The sequence below is a fragment of the Bufo gargarizans genome, chromosome 5, assembly GCF_014858855.1.
Source record: "Bufo gargarizans isolate SCDJY-AF-19 chromosome 5, ASM1485885v1, whole genome shotgun sequence".
NCBI lineage: Eukaryota > Metazoa > Chordata > Amphibia > Anura > Bufonidae > Bufo > Bufo gargarizans.
This window is the reverse complement of record NC_058084.1, coordinates 384422345-384444827: the sequence shown is the minus strand read 5'-3', so window position 1 is coordinate 384444827 and position 22483 is coordinate 384422345. Positions and strand designations below refer to the sequence as shown.

General features: G+C 43.9%; 1 protein-coding gene across 1 annotated transcript in view; it reads left to right on the top strand.

The window, feature by feature from the left end:
• The window catches only part of C5H7orf31 (chromosome 5 C7orf31 homolog), a 49341-nt gene extending 36710 nt beyond the window's left edge, over positions 1–12631 (top strand). Inside the window, exons 7-9 of the mRNA XM_044295537.1 lie at positions 599–773; positions 5605–5696; positions 11878–12631. Of these exons, the coding sequence (XP_044151472.1) occupies positions 599–773; positions 5605–5696; positions 11878–12618 (1008 nt within the window). The 3' untranslated portion in view covers positions 12619–12631. The remainder of the gene's footprint in view (positions 1–598; positions 774–5604; positions 5697–11877) is intronic.
• The last annotated feature ends 9852 nt before the right edge of the window (positions 12632–22483 follow it).

The following is a 22483-nucleotide window of genomic DNA, read 5'->3' as shown; positions in this document are numbered from 1 at the left end:
GCCTCAGCTCTACATCCATATCCCTCTGGTTGCTTTCATGCTAATCTAACAAGAGTGATGGAATCTGATGATTCATGTTCCATTGGAGTCCATATGTAGGCCAGTGCATCTGGGGCATATGGGGGGAATTTATCATAGACCAGCGGTTTACTCCGGTGTGTGATATTCCCCGGCGCTACCGGATGATGCGCCTACTTTATAACAAAGTGCAGGCCTCATCATAAATTATGCAAATGCCTCTGGCAGCCCGTGTGCAACTGAAATCCACTCCAGCTCGGAGTTGCCATAGATTTCTGTCTTCTTTTACTCCACACCGTCGCTATGCCCCCTTTTCTGGAAAGTGGCAAGGACAGCATTGGAATGCCACTTGCCCCTAGATTTAGGTGTCACAAGATTTGTGACTCTTTTATACCAAAAATTTGCCGGGAATGATAAATTCCTACGATGGAGTCCAAAAGAGCCTTTATGGCAGGGCGCAGAGGCCATGGGGTTCTGTGTGAGAGAGCGATACGACCTCCGTGCATTGCCATACAAGCTCCATGTGCATGATCCCCAAAGTGTACAAACCCCAGTCATCCCTTTCCTAATCTTTTTTTAGCTTCCTAAATTCTCTAATGAAAATGGCCAGATCTACTACCCGATTCCTCCCAAGACCGTGGCTCCCAATGCGCTGCAGAAGCCGTATGAAGAGACAGTCTCTGACAGGACGCTAAATTTACAAAGAAATCTGATAAAATCTCAGTGGTTAACAACTTATAACCGCAGCTTTACAGGTAGGTGAAATGTTTCATGATGGTTTCAGAAACAGTTAAATTAAAGGGGTTATCTGCACTGGGCACTCGGTTCTTGTTTTATCATAAGTTACTACAGGTAGTCCTGCTCTTAGGAACCGAACCGAATCTGTGACCCTGGGTTCACACCTGAGCGCTTTACAGCGCGTTCCTACGCGCTGTAAAACGCTCAACAAGAAGAAACCAATGATTCCCTATGGGCATGGTTCTCACCTGGGCGTTTTACAGCGCATACGATCACGCTGTAGAACGCCCGACGCCCCAAGAAGTACATGAGCTTCTTTGCGGCGTATTGTTGCGCGTTCCCATACATAGACTTTCAGGAACGCGCGACAATGGACGTTCGCTTGTCTCTGTATGCGCGATTGCAAACGTCGGTACAATCGCGCATACAGAGCGCTCCATCGCGAACGCTCAGGTGTGAACCCAGGGTAATCTGCACGAGTTCAGTGCTGCGATGCAGACCATTCAGAACTCAAGACATTTTTAGTACCTGACACACAGCAGAAGTGATAGTGAAAATTACAGCAATGAACTATTAGATTTCTGTGGGGTATCTACATTTTTGTTCCTCTGATGACATTTTTGTTCCCAAGCCTGAAAATCCAGGGAAAATTCCATATGCTGAATGGGGTCATATATGGTGACAACACAGTAACAGAAGTATGACAAGTAACATTCAGACCAAGGAACTTATATATATTCAGCTATTTGTGAGCCAAAACCAGTAGTGAAGCCTACTCAGAGATCAGATCTAATGATTTGATTTGCGCCTGTGCTGTGCTTTTGACCCGCACCTGCTTTTGGCACAATAAGGCCCCTTTCACACGGGCGAGAATTCCACACGCACTGAATCCGGACCCATTCACTTCAATGGGGCTGTTCAGATGAGCGGTGATTTTTACGCCTCACTTGTGCGTTGCGTGAAAATCGCAGCATGTTCTATATTCTGCGTTTTTCACGCAACGCGGGCCCTATAGAAATGAATGGGGATGCGTGAAAATCGCAAGCAAGTGCGGATGCAATGCGATTTTCACGCATGGTTGCTAAGGAGATGAGGGATGAGTTACCCGGGACCCCATTTACTTTATTATTTTCCATTATATCATGGTTATAATGGAAAATAATAGCATTCTTTAATTCAGAATGCTAAGTAAAAGGTCCATTGTGGGGTTAAAAATAGAAAAAAAAATGTAGCTCACCTCATCCACTTGATCGCGCAGCCGGGCCCTTCTTCTTTCTTCTTCTTCTTCTTCTTGCAGGACCTGGCGTCATCGCACTCACCACGTCACCAAAGGTCCTTTTCCAGCCAGGTCCTGCAAGAAGAAGAAGAAAGAAGAGGAGCCCAGCTGCGCGATCAAGTGGATGAGGCGAGTAAAAAAAAAAAAATGTAACCCCACAATGGACCTTTTACTTGCATTCTGAATTAAAGAATGCTATTATTTTCCATTATAACCATGTTATAATGTAAAATAATAAAATACACAGAACACCGATCCCGAACCCAAACTTCAGTGATGAAGTCCGGGTTCGTGTCTGGGTACCACAATCAGTTTTTTATCACGCGCGTGCACCCGCGCGATAAAAACTGAACATCGGAACGCGATCGCAGTCAAAACTGACTGCAATTGCGTACCTACTTGCACGATTTTCCCTGATTGCAGACCTAATCCGGACACACTCGTCTGCGTTTAGTGAAAAATGCACTATTTCACAAGCAAGTTCATTCAGTTTTGCACGCGATCGCATTCAGTTGTTCAGTTTTTATTGTGCGAGTGCAATGCAATATAATGCGTTTTGCACGCACGTGATAAAAAACTGAAGGTATACAAACAGCATCTCTTAGCAACCATCCATGAAAAACACATCCACAAGCAAGTGCGGATGCAATTTTCACACATCCCCATTCACATCTATGGGGCCAGCGTTGAGTGAAAAACGCTGAATATAGAACATGCTGCAATTTTCACGCAACGCACAAGTGATGCGTGAAAAACAACGCTCCTGTACACAGCCCCTTTGAAATTAATGGGTCCGGATTCAGTGCGGGCGCAATGCGTTTGTATCACGCATTGCACCCGCACGGAATACTCACTTGTGTGAAAGGGGCCTAAAGCCTCATTCACATGTCCGTGTCTGTGCTCAAATCCGTGAAAAGGTGGTCAGTGATGCATTTGTGAAGCTGTCCGTGATGGATCCGTGTTGGGTCAGTGTGTCATCCGTGTTTCACTAACACCAAACAGGTGAAAAATGATTTTCAAAGCATCTCTTCCTAATGATCCGTGAAACACGGATGGCATCTGTGTTGCATCTGTGGTTTTCAAGGACCCTAGACTATAATGGGCGTGATGAATCCATGAACACTGACAAAATAGAGTATACAGTACAGACCAAAAGTTTGGAAACACCTTCTCATTCAAAGAGTTTTCTTTATTTTCATGACTATGAAAATTGTAGATTCACACTGAAGGCATCAAAACTATGAATTAACACATGTGGAATTATATACATAACAAAAAAGTGTGAAACAACTGAAAATATGTCTATATTCTAGGTTCTTCAAAGTAGCCACCTTTTGGTTTGTTTACTGCTTTGCACAGACTTGGCATTCTCTTGAGGAGCTTCATGAGGTAGTCAACTGAGATGGTCTTCCAACAGTCTTGAAGGAGTTCCCAAAGATGCTTAGCACTTGTTGGCCCTTTTGCCTTCACTCTGCGGTCCAGCTCACCCCAAACCATCTCGATTGGGTTCAGGTCCGGTGACTGGAGGCCAGGTCATCTGGCGCAGCACCCCATCACTCTCCTTCATGGTTAAATAGCCCTTACACAGCCTGGAGGTGTGTTTGGGGTCATTGTCCTGTTGAAAAATAAATGATGGTCCAACTAAACGCAAACCGGTTGGAATAGCATGCCGCTGCAAGATGCTGTGGTAGCCATGCTGGTTCAGTATGCCTTCAATTTTGAATAAATCCCCAACAGTGTCACCAGCAAAGCACCCCCAAACCATCACACCTCCTCCTCCATGCTTCACGGTGGGAACCAGGCATGTAGAGTCCATCCGTTCACCTTTTCTGCGTCGCACAAAGACACGGTGGTTGGAACCAAAGATCTCAAATTTGGACTCATCAGACCAAAGCACAGATTTCCACTGGTCTAATGTCCATTCCCAAACAAGTCTCTTCTGCTTGTTGCCTGTCCTTATGAGTGGTTTCCCAGCAGATATTCTACCATGAAGGCCTGATTCACACAGTCTCCTCTTAACAGTTGTTCTAGAGATGTGTCTGCTGCTAGAACTCTGTGTGGCATTGACCTGGTCTCTAATCTGAGCTGCTGTTAACCTGCGATTTCTGAGGCTGGTGACTCGGATGAACTTATCCTCCGCAGCAGAGGTGACTCTTGGTCTTCCTTTCCTGGGGTGGTCCGCATGTGAGACAGTTTCTTTGTAGCGCTTAATGGTTTTTGTGACTGCACTTGGGGACACTTTTAAAGTTTTCCCAATTTTTTGGAAGTAATGACAGCCACTCGTTTTTCTTTACTTAGCTGCTTTTTTCTTGCCATAATACAAATTCTAACAGTCTATTCAGTAGGACTATCAGCTGTGTATCCTCCTGACTTCTCCACAACGCAACTGATTGTCCCAACCCCATTTATAAGGCATGAAATCCCACTTATTAAACCTGACAGGGCACACCTGTGAAGTGAAAACCATTTCAGCTAAGCATCTCTGGGAACTCCTCCAAGACTGTTGGAAGACCATTTCAGGTGATTACCTCCTGAAGCTCATCAAGAGAATGCCAAGAGTGTGCAAAGCAGTAATCAAAGCAAAAGGTGGCTACTTTGAAAAACCTACAATATGACATATTTTCAGTTGTTTCACACTTCTTTGTTATGTATATAATTCCACATGTGTTAATTCATAGTTTTGATGCCTTCAGTGTTAATCTACAATTTTTATAGTCATGAAAATAAAGAAAACTCTTTGAATGAGAAGGTGTGTCCAAACTTTTGGTCTGTACTGTACATCCGTGCTAAAAACACTGACCCACGATCCTGGCTAAAACACTGATGTGTGAATACACACTAAAATGAATGGGGACATGTGCTGTCCGTGGAGAACACGTACAGCACACGTCCGTGGAACACTGACGTGTAAATGAGGCTTAACTGATCAAAATAATTAACCAAATAACTGAAGTGTGAACTTAGCCTTGCGGCAAATTGCGGATCCGCAAAACACAGATGCCAGCCGTGTGTGTTCCGCAGTTTGCAGAATGGAACGTGCAGCCCATAATAGAAATTCCTATTTTTGTATGCAAAACGGACAAGAATAGGACATAGTTCTATTTTTTTGTGGGGTCACGGAACGGAGCAACGGACACGCACAGCACACGGAGTGCTGTCCGTATCTTTTGCGGCCCCATTGAAGTAAATGGGTCCGTATCCGACCTGGAAAAAATGCAGCTCAGATGAGGACCCAAACAATGGTCGTGTGAATGAGGCCTTACCTACCTGGAACAACCCCTTCAAAGACTATATCTTTCCATACAAACCGTTCTGACAATATTTTTTTTCTAGAACCTCTATTTCACATAAAATAACTAAACCCAGTTGCCTACTTCTGGCAGGAATAACAGGTGCTCCAGAATTCTTATTATATGGGAAATGCAAGTAGTTATTTAAAAAAAAGACATGACAGCACGACAATGTTGTCACAAAAGAAAAAAAAACCTGCAACCTCTCATCATTTGTATTGTTTTGCCAATTACTGTGTATGTTTGAGAAATACCTGCATAAAGGATCTGATTTCTAATTAGGTAATGGGGAAATGAACCCACTGCAGCTTGACGATTTTCATGAGAAGGTCATTGGCAAGATAACAGGCAGAATGGATGAAAATACAGAGATGGTAAGCTACAGTCACACAGCAACATACTGGGCACTTTTATGGCAAAGCGTTGTCCGTGTGTTCGACCTGATGCACAGGCACTATAGCCACCTCTAGGCGATAAAATCCCAAACAGCCATAGATCATGTATCCCAGCAGGTCTCACACTGAGGCCTCATGCACACGACCGTATGTATTTTGCAGTCTGCAAAAAATGCGGATGATATCCGTGTGCATGCGGTATTTTGCGGAACGGAACAGCTGGCCCCTAATAGAACAGTCCTATCCTTGTCCGTAATGTGAACAATAATAGGACATGTTCTATTTTTTTGCGGAATGGAAATACGGACATACGGAAAGGGAATGCACACGCAGTACCTTCCGCAAAAAAAAACGGAACGGACACGGAATGAAAATACGTTCGTGTGCATGAGGCCTAAAAATGTAGAAACTCATAAAATGCACTGATGACGGAATGCAGGCTGATACTCTCCCAATGGATTGTTTACTACAGAACTTTGGTCAGTTACGATTTTATTTCTATTACACAAGGTTACACTACACTATTACTCAAGGTTGCAACATTTTATACCGCTGTACCAATAAATGTGAACAATTGTGAAGATAATGTTGTGAATTACATTCAAGGGAATAATATAACAGTGTGATAAAGTCTAGATAGGAGTCAGTGGAGACTCTGTTTGTCTTTCACGGTGACAGCCACGTGTTTCTTACTGATGGCAGTTCACCCAGATTACAAGAGGAACTGTGTCCTCTTTAGAGCGGTTGTTCAACCAATAAAAATTCTATAAAAGGGACAGAATGCTGTAAAAATGTTTTAAAATAAAAAGTCATACTCACCTCATTGATCCCCCACCACTCTAATTCCAAACTTCCTGGAACCACTGGTCTCTACTTCCTGGCCCATCTTGACACAGAAAATGTGACCAAAAGTAGTCTACCTGCCATGGAGGAAGACCATGCAACTGCTATGGGGCCTGGAGGGGCTGAAGCTGTACTTCATTCTCTGTTTCTGACCACAGAAATTTCTACCAGCTGCCAATAAGGAAAGCTCAGTGCATGGAGACTTTTATAGCTTCTTTTAAAGGGGTGATACAGTCTTTACTAAGTGATGGCCTATCCAAAGGACAGGCTATCACTAGCTGTTCTGCAAGGGTCTACATAGCATTGTCAACCTTGTGGTGGAGGGAGTTCATTACTACAGTGTTGCTCCCATTAACTTCGATGGAAGCAAGCTACCTCCACTACAAGGTTGACTAAACTGTGTAATTCCATCACCAACTTCCAGGGATGAAGCAACACCCAAACGGACGAGTTGGCAGGGTGTGGGTGGTGACGGCTTATCTTGAGGATAGGCCATGGCTTAGTGAAGGCTGGACAACCACTTTAGCAAATGGCATTTATCATGTAGACGAAGTTAAAGAGTTTATCCACGAGTCAGACAGACCTCCCAGAGTGGCCAACCTGCGGTGGAGATCATACTTACCTGGTCCCCACCGCTCTTCATCTGACTGCTGCTCTGAAATCAACATCCATCGATGGGGGGTACACATAACCACTGCAACCAATCGCAGGCCACAGCGGTGACCTGATCCCCTTGTGTCACGTGACCAGTTGTATGAATTTCTATGTACTGAGCTCCCCCTAGTGGTGGCTACAGTCAGGTAGTTTTGCCATGTACTCTATGAAGGGAATCAGAGGATTAGGGGCTGTAAGAGGAAGGCTCATCAATATATTTATGTTAGCAACATAGTGTTCGGAAAAATTGCCATATTTATTAAGCACCACTTTTTCTGAGTTTCCATCATGTCTTCAGCTTTCCATCAGAGGGATACATAGAAGAACCCCTGAGGTATACCACTGACGGCAGACTGTAACGTATCTCACTGAATAGGTTTACAGCAAATACGTTGCTCATAAGTCCCCTCTCTCCCAGCCCTACCCATCATGAACTGGCTGAATTAAAGGTCCCGGTATATTTAATGCCATCCTCTGCAGGCCAGGATGGCAGAAAAGAGTCTGATGACAAACCTCCTCCTCTGTCCATTCCTCGCTCAATATTATGCAGCAGAGCCTGAATGAAATGCTCTCAGGCTCTGCCTGTCCCCCACATTACAAGCAACGACAAGGCCTCAGTATACAAAAGAAGCTCTGGCCGGCCAGCCACCATTCACTGTACTTGTCAGCCTCCCTTCTTCCTCCATCTACCTCCCATAATGAGGCTCTCTGACCCAGGGGTGGGATTCAAATTTTTAACACGTTCCCTACTCAACGGCGGACACGCAGGGTCCCGACACGTTTACATATTCATACACCGTATAATGCAACACACATACACATAAATACACCATATATACACTACACACATACCACCCAACTTTTAAAAAGCCTAAGGAGCTAAACTGTGGAATGGAGGCGCTCACCTCCAGCTGCTACTGTAATTTTAACAACCGGATCTGGAGAACCTGAGAGAACTGGCTGAATCCCATGCCTGCTCTGACCTCCTGTTGCTGCAGCCGTAGAATCTCGGATACGGCTGTGTAGCTGATCCATTAAACAGCCAGCAGGAGAACAAACTGTATGGGATGGGGTGGGGGGGGGGGGGGGTACAGTCTGAAAGGTAAAGATCACATGATACTGATTCGGGTAGGGCAGCCATTTTATTGAAGATCTCAGTACTCCCTCTGCTGGTACCCTCAGGAGCTCCCTTGATAATTTTTTGGGCCCACTGTACAGCTACATGCAGATATTATCTGCTTACGCAGCAGCAGCATTACACCAAAAGTGACTGATTATGGGGGTCTCTATAGAGACTTAAAGAAGGCAGGTCCCCGGGAAAACAGGATGCAGGCCGGACTCTATACCAAGATGTAATCTCAGCCACCTGATGCATCTGTATTAATAAACTGGGTAGTTTTGTTAAAGGGGTTCTCCGGGAATTAAGTAACTCAAAATACTTAAATATAACTTCATTATAAATATATTCCCAAATACCTTTCATTAGTTATAATGGCTTGTTTGGTCTGGGGAGCAATCATTGGGAGAAATAAAATGGCCACTGTCCTATTAGTTCACACAAAACCTGTCCTAATCACACAGCCGGACAAGTTACTTCACAACACTGAGGTAAAGAGCTGCCTCATCCTCCTCTCCTACTTGTCAGGGATTATGATCCTGAATACAGATAATAAGATCTTTAGCTGAATCTCTTTAGGAATTGAGTTCATGAGCAGATGTTGCTAATGAGCAGCACTTGTATGCAGTCTCCATTACCACAGCCTCACATTACCACAGTCTGTCCTGTCCATCCTCTCTGTACTTCATGTCTCCTTATGAACTTTATTACTACAGAGATTCAGCTGAAAATCATATTAAATTGTAGTCAGGATAAAAATCCCTGACAAGTAGAGCAGAGAGGAGGACGAGGCAGCTCTTTACCTCAGTGTTCTGAAGTAACTTGTCCTCCTGTGTGATTAGGACAGGTTTTGTGAGTACTAATAGAGGCGGTTGGCATTTTGTTTCTCCTGATGATTGCTCCCTAGACAAAATGAGCCATTATATCTAATGAAAAGTATTTGGGAATATATTTAAAATGAAGTAATATTTAAGTATTTTAATTTAATTCCCGGAGAACCCCTTTAAATAATCTGCCCAGTTTTATATGTAGTGCAGTTAGTCTACTGTATCATGGGACTAAGGGCCCACCTTGCTTAGGGCTCAACAAGGGATTCATCTGATCCGTTGTGGGCAACTCCAAGCCTGGTGATTTTCACAGAAGCTCTACAAGGCATCCATTTAAAGGGAGCCTGTCATGTTGTCCTAAAATCCAGAGACAGTCCTATCAGTGATTGACAGCCTTCCCGCTATGACTGTGTATACAGAGAGAGCTGTCAATCACTGACAGGACCGCCTCCTTGACGTCAAAGCCCAGAATGAGATAGAATTTATATAAATGAAATACACGTTTTACAGAATTTTTTCACCTAAAACTATACAGCAATCTGCTCAGCTCCTCCAGCTCTATAACATGCTGCCATTAGTTTCAAGGTGACAGGTTCCCTTTAATAGAGGCTGCCACACAGTGCCTAGCTGGATATGGCCATTCGCTGCTGCAGCCCACAGACTATAATGGGAACCGGTGGAGATCCGGCCACTCCCCGGCATAAATGCCAGTATTTAGGCAGACAAAAACTGTTGCGTGCAGTGATTTTTGTAAGGCCAAATCTCTGCATTTATGCTGGGGAGTGTACAGAATACTGCCGTATCCCATTATAGTCTATGGGCTCCAGCGGGCACGCAGCACTATCCAGCTATGCCGGATCCAGAGAACTTGCTTTAGTGCTAGTGTGAAACAACAAAATCAGGTAAAATGGGCGGAGTGCAACTTTTTATTATTATTAAAAATGTCTTCCATTTAATAAAGAAAATGGTAATTTGCCATACAAGTCACTGGTGGAATATGAGGGGGCATATTAAAGGGGTTTGCCGAGATTTTGATACTGTTCATGGCCCCCGACAATTGAGAAGGTACTGGCGCTCCTGCGAGTGCCACGGCCTTCTCTCTGCTTCACGTGGCCTAGGAGCAGCTCGGCCCCATTCAATTGAATGGGGCTGAGTGCAATACCAAGCACAGCTGCTATACTAAGTACAGCGCTGTACTTGGTAAGCTGAAATATAGCAGTGCTGCTCACGAGAGCACCGGTGCCTTTTCAAAACAGCTGATTGGCGTGGGTCCCGGGTATCGGACCCCCACCAATCAGATACTGGTAACCTATCCAGAGGATAGGTCATTAGTCAAAAGAAATCTCAGAAAACCCTTTTAAGTTTTGCTATGGGACACAGATTGTCTGAGCAGTTATATTTTCCATGTCAAGTGGGACCATAGAATAGAGATCAGACGGGGACTCAGGAAGCATGGGGTCTGAAGTAGCTGGAGATCAGTGAGTACGACTTAGGCCTCATGCACACGACCATAGTTCTGGTCCGCATCTGAGCCGCAGTTTTTGTGGCTTGGATGCGGACCCATTCACCTCAATGGGGCCGCAAAAGATGCGGCCAGCACTCCGTGTGTTGTCCGCATCCGTTGCTCCATTCCGTGGCCCCCGCAAAAAAATATAACATGTCCTATTCTTGTCCGTTTTTCAGTCAAGAATAGGCATTTCTACAATGGCCCGTCCATTCTGTTCCGCACATGGGCGGCTTCCGTTTTTTGTGGATCCGCAGTTTGCGGACCGCAAAAGATGTCACGGTCGTGTGCATGTAGCCTTAAAATTTATTTTTTACTGCATTCTGGCCTGAACAAAGAGGTCCCTCACAGAAAATCTTATGTAGGTGTGAAAAACATGCAGAATACGGTAAAGTAGATGCTTATTAGGATGAACTCGAAATGCTAGAGCGCAAACGGTATTCATGACGCATTCAGGGAATTTGCACAAGTGGAGAAGCCATGTAAATTCTTTGGAGTAAGGAATGCGTTTCACAGCATGCTCATCAAATACTATGTGTGCCACGTAATAAGTCATATACATGTAGTATGTCGCATGCAGTCTTAATATTGTATGACGCACTGGCACAAACCTCGGGGTTAGTTCATAACACCAAGAACATGAGAGATCTTACCTAATCATTAGCAGGAACATTTTACAGCACTAGCAGAAGCCCTGCAGCTACAGCACAGATTCAGACAGATATGGCGAGGGCAGGGAGGTGGTCTAACAGCGATTGGTTGCCAGGGAGTGTTGACAAATGGAGGGGGAAGAAGCCAGAAGGGATTACATGAAAACAAGGCTTGTAGGCTCTGTCACTGTGGATGGCAGGTAGTAGTTTATTTTTGTGTATTCTTGTGTGTGCACCTAGTGCTAGGGATCCAGCAGGCTGTCCTGGCAGGGAACAGCCTGCCAGGTCCCTCTGCATTCCGGCATTGCCAGAAGCTTGAAAGTCTCTGTCCAGCCCCATTAACCATAACGGGGAGATCCGGCCACAATGCGGCAATCATGCCTACAATCGGTCAGAAAAATTAATTGCTGCAGTTTTCTTCCGGAATACAGAGAGATCCAGCAGGATGTTCCCTGTCTGATCCCTAGCGCTAACCTAAGGGTTCCAAAGTTTTGTTTGTATTTGTTTTTACACAATGGTAAGCTTTAAGAAACTCTAAATTACAAGTCATTTTTGTTTTTTTCAGAAACCAACATTTTTATCTACTGTTCTTCATGCACGGCCACTAGAAGGACGTATTGCGCGCATACGAGATGGTAGACGTCCCCTTGTGAAGGAGAATGGATATGTAGATCTAGAAAGTGAAATTGCCGACTGTGCAGTAGAATCAGATAAAACGCGTGTGACAGGCTTACCACCGCCTTCTATCCATGATGTTTATTCCAACAACTCGGATCCCTTCAACACTATTGGAAAGGAGCATTCCCATCAGCTGCAGGCAAAGTCTCGACATAAGGAACCAGATATGCACAAAATTACGGATACCGAACAGTCAGAGGCTTTATACAGAAGGCAGCTGTCGCCAGTGCCTTGTGTTCTAGAATCCAAGCCGGTCTACAATGACAAATGTCCTCCGGTCAGACAAGATAAATATACGAGTTTGGAAAGCCCATGTAATCTTAGTAAACATGTACAACAAAACACATATACTACCAAGACCACTGGCTGCGGGAAAACGCTAAATAATCCAAGTTTTAGCCGTTATACCAACCTAAACACCTTACAGTCACAGGGTACAACAAACAACCATCGAGGGACATTATCGCACCCATCTCTCCAAGAACTTCAGGACTCTTTCTCTAGGTCTCAAGCACATAAAGCTTTACACAAGCACTTCCCAGAAAAAGCAAGAGATCTGAGAGAGAATGACAATTGTGGGAAAAAGCGCAATTTTTATGGCTTCCATTCTTTCTATTTCCACAATTAAAGCTAGAGAGATAGTTTTCAAGGGCTTAAATATTGATGGCTCCTTAAAGGGGTTGTGCAGGCAACATAAATTGATGAGCTATCCTCAGGATAGGTCATCAATATCTGATCAGCGGAGGTCCGGCAGGCTGTTTGAAGAGGAGGCAGCGCTCCATTTGAGCGCCGCTTCCTCTTTGTTACACTGCAGATCATCTCCTGTACAGCAGCGGCACAGTGTCATTACAAGTACTCACTCCATTCAAGTGCAGATCAGAGCCTGAAACCGGAATTTTTACACTGCTGCGCTCCAATTGCTTAGTCTGCATAGACTAACCAATCGGAGCGATCGCCGACAAGGGACCACTCTGATTGGTCCTTTGCCATTACTGGACTCTGCACTGTCCCTGACATCGGCAGTGCAGGGGCAGAAGCTATAGTCCAAGCCCTTTGCAGCGCTTGAATTAAAGAGCTGCCATGACATCTATACACTTTCTAGCTGCACGGGGCATGTGTAATTAGCACGTGTATAGCCGTATGGCAGTCGGGAAGGGGTTAAAGGATAACTGTCATTTTTTTGGGAGTATTGGATTGTGGTGATTAATATCTCCTTGGTGGCCCTATTTAAACTTTTCACTGTGTATTCAATTACCCCTTAATCCCACAGTTTTGTTCCCCGTACTGCCTATTTTTACCTGTGCTTAAAATAGGGTTGCTAGACATGGTCCGTCTATGTGTTGAAGGACGGAGCACGCAGTGTGCAAGGTCAGATTACTGACAGCCAGGGACTGTAAGTAAATGATTAAAGCCAGGTGCTCCCCAGCAGCTGATAACAGTGCCTGGGCTGTGTGCACTTCTCCCTGTCCCTGCGCTTGGCAGACGCTCCCTCACTCAGCAGAGCTGGAGAATGCAGAGTTGAACCAGCGCAGACCAGGGAAGGGAGATCTGCCATCTGCTTAGTGTATAAATGAAAGCAACATGTGGTAAGAGGACCCCTTTGTGCTGCAGGAGATTAACCCTTTAGGGGGGAGGGCTCTGGTTACTGACACTTGGGGGGCTATTGTTACTAGTGAGGGCAGGCGGGATTAGCCTCAGGGTGAGGGCAGTGGCGGCCATCTTAACTGAATAGTGAGATTGCAGTTTTATGCAGACTGGTTGCTAAGGGCTGAATCTTATTAAATATGGGGTAAGTCAGTCTAATAGTAACTGATTCTGAAATATCATGTTATTAGAAACTACATAAATGAAAATTGAAATTAGGATCTAAATGTGACAGTTATCCTTTAAGGTCTTCTGAAAATAATTTGCATTGAGGCACCATTCACACTATGAGTAGTGCTACACGTTCAGGTGTTTTGATGAAGTCTTTGAAGCCTGATCGCCTAACACAGATATTTTTTTTCCCCCTGCACACCGTGCTCAATAAGGCCTTGTGCACACGACTGTGTTTTGCAGCTCCATCTGCTCTGTATTTTTTGCAGATTGTACACGGACCCATTCATTTCTATGGGTCCACAAAAAAGAAACAAAACGGACAGATGTCCGCCTCCATATGTCCGTTCCGCAAAGTCTAGAACATGTCCAATTCTTGTCTGCACTGAAGACAAGGACAGTCCTCTCTGTTGAGTGAAGAAAGATATAATGTGGACTGCACATGGAAGGTACGTGTATTTTACAGATCCATGGTTGCGGACCGAAATAAGGACAAGGCCGTGTACATGAGGCCTAAAAGACATAAACGGCACAACTGCTTGTGTTATTACTTTATTTAGATAGTGTTTTTCTATAACTATGACTTTTAATAAGTCAGACCACATTTTATTAGTAATCATAGCAGAAATCCAGGTAACTCCAGGTTCACTTATGTTTTCTTGCAACTATATAAGCTATAAATTTGTGCTCAAAAGCGAACACACCCTTTAACTGTCTAAAGGCCTCTTGCACACGAACATATTTTCTTTCCATGTCCGTTTTTTTTGCGGACCGTATGCGGAACCATTCACTTCAATGGGTCCGCAAAAAAAAAACCCAGAAGGTACCCCGTGTGCATTCCGTATTTCCGTTCCGCAAAAAAATAGAACATTCCTATTATTGTCCGCATTACAGAAAAGGATAGTACTGTTCTATTAGGGGCCAGCTGTTCTGTTCCACAAAATACGGAATGCACGCGGACATTATCCGTATTTTTTGCAGACCGCAAAATACATACGGTCGTGTGCAAGAGTCCTAAAATGGACACTTTTTCCCGTTTCAGCCAATGATTGGGTGAAATTATAAAAAGAAAGGTGCAACATGTAAGAAATTCCCACAAAATGATTATCTAGCCTAGGAAAACGTTGTGACATTATGTCCTTAAAGGAAATGTGTCACCAAACATTGAATCTGCCAGTTAAAACCAGATAGCGACACACATCCTTTTTTACTAATCAGTTTTTATTTTCTGATTGCAGATTTTTTTATTCCACTTCTTAACATGATTATAGGGGCGGCCATTTTGCCTGAGCTGTTCTTAACAGCACTTACACAGCATTAAAAACCATTGCTTTCTGGCAGCCCCATGGGCCATAGACACAATGGTCTAGAGGGGACTTCACTGACTTCTATAGGAGAGTTTTCTAGGCATGCTCTGTGACCTGTGCAGAGGTCCTCGTACAAGGAAAGAATAGATAATCTTTGACAATAGCCTACTATGAATGGAGGATCCTGTCTTATCTATACACAGAGGTGATATCATTACAGGCAGGATTGGAATGACAGATAAGTGGGTCACTGCAGTAAAGAGATCTGTACAGACCAAGAAGTGTCGTCTATTATTAGACTTAGTGGCCAGTGCGAAAACTGAAGGATTTTATGTTTTTTTTATATATATATACATGTTGACATGGAAATTTAAAAGTAACATCACCAAAAATTCTTTAAAAATATGCATAAAAGCATAAAAACGTGATTTAAACAATAGGTCATTTTCTGATGACCCGTTCCCTTTAAGAGTTCTATCCTCTATTGTCTTCGGCCAAAATATCACTGTCTATGCTTGTAAAAATACTAAGGAAACACAAAATGAAGTCACCAGATCATCTACTTAAGTATCTAAGACTATCAGTGAATTCTGAATATTTTTTTTAGAATCACTTATATTACTGCCAGGACCTACAACTGTCTTTGTTCTCCTGTTCAGTACTGGGTCCAGGATTTACACCATACCGATACCCAGACAAGTCAAGCCATTTATATAGTTCAATCATAAGAAAGTTCATGTACGGCATAATGGTGGAAGAGGAGTGTGGAGCTGGCTCAGGAATTGCCACCCACAGCGAAAGGGGTTGAAGATAACATTGATCCCAGTCATTTAACCCCTCAGATGCCACAGTTCATGCCATTTTAAAGACAAAAAAAACTGTAAAACAGTTATAGATGATAGGGAGGAAAAGATGAAACATGCAAAAAATGTTTATGGAGAGAAGGGATAAAAGTTGACTTGCACTGACTTCCCAACCTATTTTCCACTATCACATTTCATGCATACTATTAGTTGCATGTGAGTTGCTGTAATATACAGTAGGAATCACATTTCTGCACCCTGCATTTCTTTAGATTGTTGCTTAGGTTCACATTTAACAGCCACAAGCAGTACCAGTATGATGTTTTCCCCATTTTACCTTGATTTGACGTGAAGTGACGTGGTAAAGTTTTTCAACCTACCACAAGCTGCCTCTGCATATCCCACTTTGTCATAGAAAAGTTAGATTTTTTATGTTGACGCACCATGATTTGTTGTCCGCTCATTAGCTATTAGTAACTTTTTGCCACTGAATGCTATTGAACACATGTATTGCCCAATACAGTTCAAATTATTCTTCACAATCAACAGTTTTTTTTACATAGTGTTTGTATTTAGGACTCGGATTAAATGCGCTGTTTTTGGTCAGTTATGATATGCACCATGGGCATCCTCAAGGGGGACCGCATATGAGGTTAGCCCCCATTTTCTTAAAGTGACCTTCTAGTTCATGAAAAAAAAAAAAAAGCACATTAAATGGGAACACCAACATTGTGACCCCTTTTCATAGTTTCAACTTTACAAATCTTCCAAGTCCTGGGCTCCTCTTTTCTCATCCAAGATGGCTAAACTGCTACTGGTAGTCCTAGACACTTCCTGCTGCTGTTGGACTGGTCAGCACTTGGGCTGGCCAACACAAGAGCAGGTGTGGTTAAGCAGGACGTGTCTTAGACTACCAAATGCACACTGTGGCGTGGCGTGGACATCTTGGATGATAGAAGAGCCTGGAAATCAGCGGATCTACAGCTGAAGAGGGGCACCATGTACATGTTCTGTTTGTTCCTCAGTTAATCTTTTTTTTTCTTCACCTGGAGGGTTGCTTTAACAGCACTAGGCTTCTGATGTATGTCCTTTTGGAGGAAAAAAAAGACAATGCACGCCAAACCAAAATCCCATCCCAACTGTGAAGCATTGTGAAGATTGTTGCCTCAGGACCTGAACATCTTGCAATCATTGAGAGAACATTGAATTCTAAGGTGTATCAAAACAGTTTACAGGAGAATGTAAGGGAAGCCGTCCATGACCTGAAGCTGAGACATTGGATGATGTAACAAGACAATGCCCCAAAACACAAGTAAATCAACTAAAGAATGGTTGCAAATGAAGAAAATGCTTTTTTTCCATGACCTGAAGAGGACACAAGGCATCCGAGAAAAACTGATGAACTGAAACACATTTGCAGAGAAGAAAAAAAAAACAAAGTCCAACATTTCTCCTCAATGTTGTATAAATCTTATTTGCAGCTTAGTGGAGGCGATTGCTGCTAAAAGGGGATCTACAGGGGCTCACTTAGTTTTTCTCCCTGCACTATGTATACTTAGTGTGCTCAATAAAAGACATGAACAGTACAACTGTCTGAGTGTTATGAGGTTAGATGGTGTTCACATCAACGCTATTCATTTCTGTTGTTCGGTTCCAAGTGCTGGATTCAGCACATAGCTAAGCCTACTTTCACACTAGTGTTTCCATTTTCCGGTATTAAGATTCGTCATAGGGTCTTAATACCGGGGGAAAAAACGCTTTCCTTTTGTCCCCATTCATTGTCAATGGGGACAAAACGTAACTGACAGAACGGAAAGCTCCAAAATGCATTCTATTCTGTTCTCATACCGGAGAGCAAATCGCAGCATGCAGGGGTTTGCTTTCCATCCTGGGATGCGGAGTAAGACCGTTTTCTCTGACACCATCTGCCACAATAGAAAACGGATACGTCCCCTACTGACTTTCAATGAAGTTCAAGACGGATCTGTTCATAACGGATGCAGATGGTTGTATTATCAGTAACGGAAGCGTTTTTGCTGAACCGTGCCGGATCCAGCAAAAACGCTAGTGTGAAAGTGGCCATGGAAAAAAGTGGCCTCCAAGTTATAGGCAGATCCAAATTGACAAAAGACAGGGCAAATGAGGACAATAAGGTGTGGTCAGCAATACCAGCACAAATTACCACCCCAGCAGAACCAAATACCACATACTACCCCAGAAGGCGTCCTTCTGTGGTGGCCAGCTGCCATATTTTGTCTTATTCCTTCTCGAGTTTACTCTTATTAAAATATAGAGCAGGGGCCTTAGGAGGTGAGATGTGGGCCACAGCAACAACCCAGCCCTGCTTTCACCATGCTGCCTGGACTTTCCCTAGTAATGACCACTATAGCGCTCCAAGTAGTATCCTTCCAAGTGGCCAAGAATAGAGTCCTGTTCCAAGCTGCCATCTACGGTGCAGGCCACAAGCCTCTTCCAGCCAGTATAGTGGTCTGTGGCCAATGAGGGTGAACATTAAAGGGCTTCTGTCACCCCACTAAAGTCTTTTTTTTTTTTGGGGGTACTTATAATCCCTATACTGCGATATATCAATACATAATGTGCACCCGGCGCAGGCGCATTGAGGATGGAGCGGCCGAGCGAGCGTCCTCCCCTCAGTGCGCCTGCGCCGACTGAAGACAGGTACGGTGCAGGCGCCAGATTTTGAATGCAGACAGGGCCACCAGAGAATTAGCGCGTTCGCTGGCCCTGTCAATCAACATGAGGAGGGGGCGTCTTTATGAGAGGAGGATGCGGCTGCTACCAGCAAGTAGCCGGCCTACTTGATGGTAGACAGGTAATTTGCATATGATAAAAGTCTGTTTTTTGCATTATCTACTGAACCAAAATGATTAATAACAATATGTATTGATATATCACAGTATAGGGATTATAAGTACCCCCCCCCCCCCAAAAGGGACTTTAGTGGGGTGACAGAAGCCCTTTAACATAGTAACATAGTTTATAAGGCTGAAAAAAGACATTTGTCCATCCAGTTCAGCCTGTTATACTGCAGGTTGATTCAGAGGAAGGCAAAAAAAAACTCTGCGAGGTAGAAGCAAATTTTACTCACTTTCTAACTCCAGTCAGGCAATCAGAATAACTCCCTGGAACATTGGGGCAGTGAGCCATGGACTCCCTGAGGCTGGGTTCAGACCTGAGCGTTTTTGATATGCGCGTTTTATGCGCGACAAAACGCACATTTTTGTCCATAGTCAACGCGCGTAGAACGCGCATTTGTGTGATTGACAGCAGTGTTGTCCAATGAAAATACAGGCCTGTCTATATGAAAGGTGTCTAATGAGAGAGAAATGGAGGTGATAAATTTCATGTGTGTTGAGAGAGTGGATTGTAGTGGATTGTTTGCGACCATGGAATACTCCCGAAGACGACTAATTGCGGCAATTGTGTCAGCAATCCTTCTCCGACGTTTGAGGCGTAGGAGAGAGAGCAGGCGACGCTTCTGGGTCCATCCTGTCATTGCCAATCGACAGGAAAGGGGACAGTTCTGGGCACTGTACGAGACCCTCCGGGCCCATGAAGACAATTTTTTTTCATACACGCGGATGTCCATCACCAGGTTTGTACAAATACAATAGTTCTAGGAGTGGGGTTCCAATTGTGAAGGTACCAGTTGTAGTTTTTTGGTATTGTTAACCCTCACCATTTTCGTTTGCAACAGCTTTGATGAGCTCCTGGGGTTGTTGGGCACCCGTTTACAACGTCAGGACACCTTCATGCGGGACAGTATACCACCAGCGGAAAGACTGATCATTACTTTGCGGTAAGTAGACTGTAATTGTGGCCTAATAAAGCATTTGCATTGTGTGTTGACTGGATATTAGTGTGGCCTTTGTTATTTTCTACTGGTGGTTGTGACGTTTCAAGTGTTTTTGAGGGGGGGGGGGGGGTATTGTATGTGTATGCTTTTTACATTTGGCATATAGATACAATGCATACAAACCGGATTCCAAAAAAGTTGGGACACTGAACAAATTGTGAATAAAAACTGAATGCAATGATGTGGAGATGGCAAATGTCAATATTTTATTTGTAATAGAACGTAGATGACAGATCAAACGTTTAATCCGAGTAAATGTATCATTTTAAAAGGAAAAATACGTTGATTCAAATTTTCACGGTGTCAACAAATCCCCAAAATGTTGGGACAAGTAGCAATAAGAGGCTGGAAAAAGTAAATTTGAGCATAACGAAGAGCTGGAAGACCAATTAACACTAATTAGGTCAATTGGCAACATGATTGGGTATAAAAAGAGCTTCTCACCCTAAGTTCAGACCTGAGCGTTTTACAGCGCGTTCCTACGCGCTGTAAAACGCTCAACACGGAGAAACCAATGCTTCCCTATGGGAATGGTTCTCACCTGGGCGTTTTACAGCGCGTACGATCGCGCTGTAAAACGCCCGACGCTCAAACAAGTTCTTGAGCTTTTTTTGGGGCGTTTGTCGCGCGTTCCCGCACATAGATATTCGGGAACGCGCGACAATGTGTGCACGCCTGTCTCTTTATGCACGATTGTAAACGCCCGTACAATCGCGCATTCAGAGCGCTCGTTTCAGAACGCTCAGGTCTGAACCCCCTGTCAGAGTGGCAGTGTCTCTCAGAATCCAAGATGGGTAGAGGATTACCAATTCCCACAATGTTGCGAAGAAAGATAGTGGACCAATATCGGAAAGGTGTTACCCAGCGAAAAATTGCAAAGACTTTGCATCTATCATCATCAACTGTGCATAACATCATCCGAAGATTCAGAGAATCTGGAACAATCTCTGTGCGTAAGGGTCAAGGCCGTAAAACCATACTGGATGCCCGTGATCTCCGGGCCCTTAAACGACACTGCACTACAAACAGGAATGCTACTGTAAAGGAAATCACAGTGTGTGTGATGTCATAATGTGTAATGTAGCTGTCTAGAGTCCTTGTTAAGGCGTCCCTCGCTTCAGTTATGCGACTTGGATGAACTAGCAGCATTATTTTTTTTCTCCAAACTCAGTAGGAAAAGTGCATCACTAGTGAGTTTGGGTGCTGGATGGGCAAGTGCATCCAGGCATGCAATTAGCCGGTCCTCCGGTTCTTTCCGTTTTGAACGGTGAGTCCGAATGTTTTCGGGTTCCACGACAGGTGGGGTAGGCTGTGTGGGTGTTTGGAATGTAGGGGTGGGATCGGGTGGAGGAGGACTTAGTGGCCCCGTAGACGCACAGGCCTCACTGTCCCTGGTGACCTCCTCCTCTTCCTCCTCCTGCTGTTGTCTTTTCGACCAGCTACTATCGGTGCTGTAAACATGAAAATATACATAAGTATGTGCAAGATATGAAAGTGAATGCATGTCATACCACACCCTCTCCTGCATGTGTATGCCCTGGACTCACCTACGCATTTCAGTGCATGGTATTAGAAAGGCCTTTTCCTCTGCATGGACATAGCTGGACCGTGCACTTGGCGAAGCTCCACTCCTCTGTTCCTTCTCTTTGCGTCGATGACGAATGAAGGCATCTTTGAGGCTCTTCCACTTGCTTTTTAGGAAGTTTACTATAATAAAAATAAAATAACATCCATTAATTGTTATTTATTTTCAGCTATTTATCTACAGGCCAATCGTTGACCAGTCTTCACTACACCTTCCAGATCGGGAAATCCACAGCCAGTGTGATCGTGAAGGAAACCTGCAGCGCCATTTGGCAGGTCCTTCATGCTGTTGTGATGGGCCAACCAAACAAGGAGGAGTGGCTGAAAATTGCGGATACTTTTCAAAATACCTGCAATTTCCCGAACTGTGTCGGAGCAATTGATGGAAAACACATCCGCGTTCTGAAGCCAATGAGGAGTGGCAGTCAGTTTTATAATTATAAAAAATACTTTTCGTTTGTTCTTTTTGCGGTATGTGATGCGAACTATTGTTTCCGTTTTATCGATGTGGGGTCCTATGGCAGCAGCTCTGACTCTGCTGTTTTTGGAGCGGTGTGCGTGGGACCACACATGGTGCCGCCATTTGGGACCACTTTGCGGCTTATTTTATGTCACTACAGGGGGAGTTACCTTGGCAAATGCAAGCCATATAAATTTATATTATTTAGTGTTTTGCAGCTGCAAAAATTGTTTCTTTAACTTGTAATATTCCATTTTCTTTGTTTATTGTAATGGGTGAATTAAAAGATTTGAAGAGTGAATTTGTGCAATGCCGTTTTTTCACCTATATCGTGCCCCTTGTAGAAGCCCCAATACTCGTCCTTTAACAAGGGAAAACAATGTGGGCGGAATTACGGATCCCATTTATGTGCCCAATACTCGTCCATTAAAACAAGGGAAAACTATGTGGGCGGATTTACGGATCCCATTTATGTGCCCAATACTGGTACTACAGGTCCTTCTCATAAAATTAGCATATTGTGATAAAGTTCATTATTTTCTGTAATGTACTGATAAACATTAGACTTTCATATATTTTAGATTCTTTACACACCAACTGAAGTAGTTCAAGCCTTTTATTGTTTTAATATTAATGATTTTGGCATA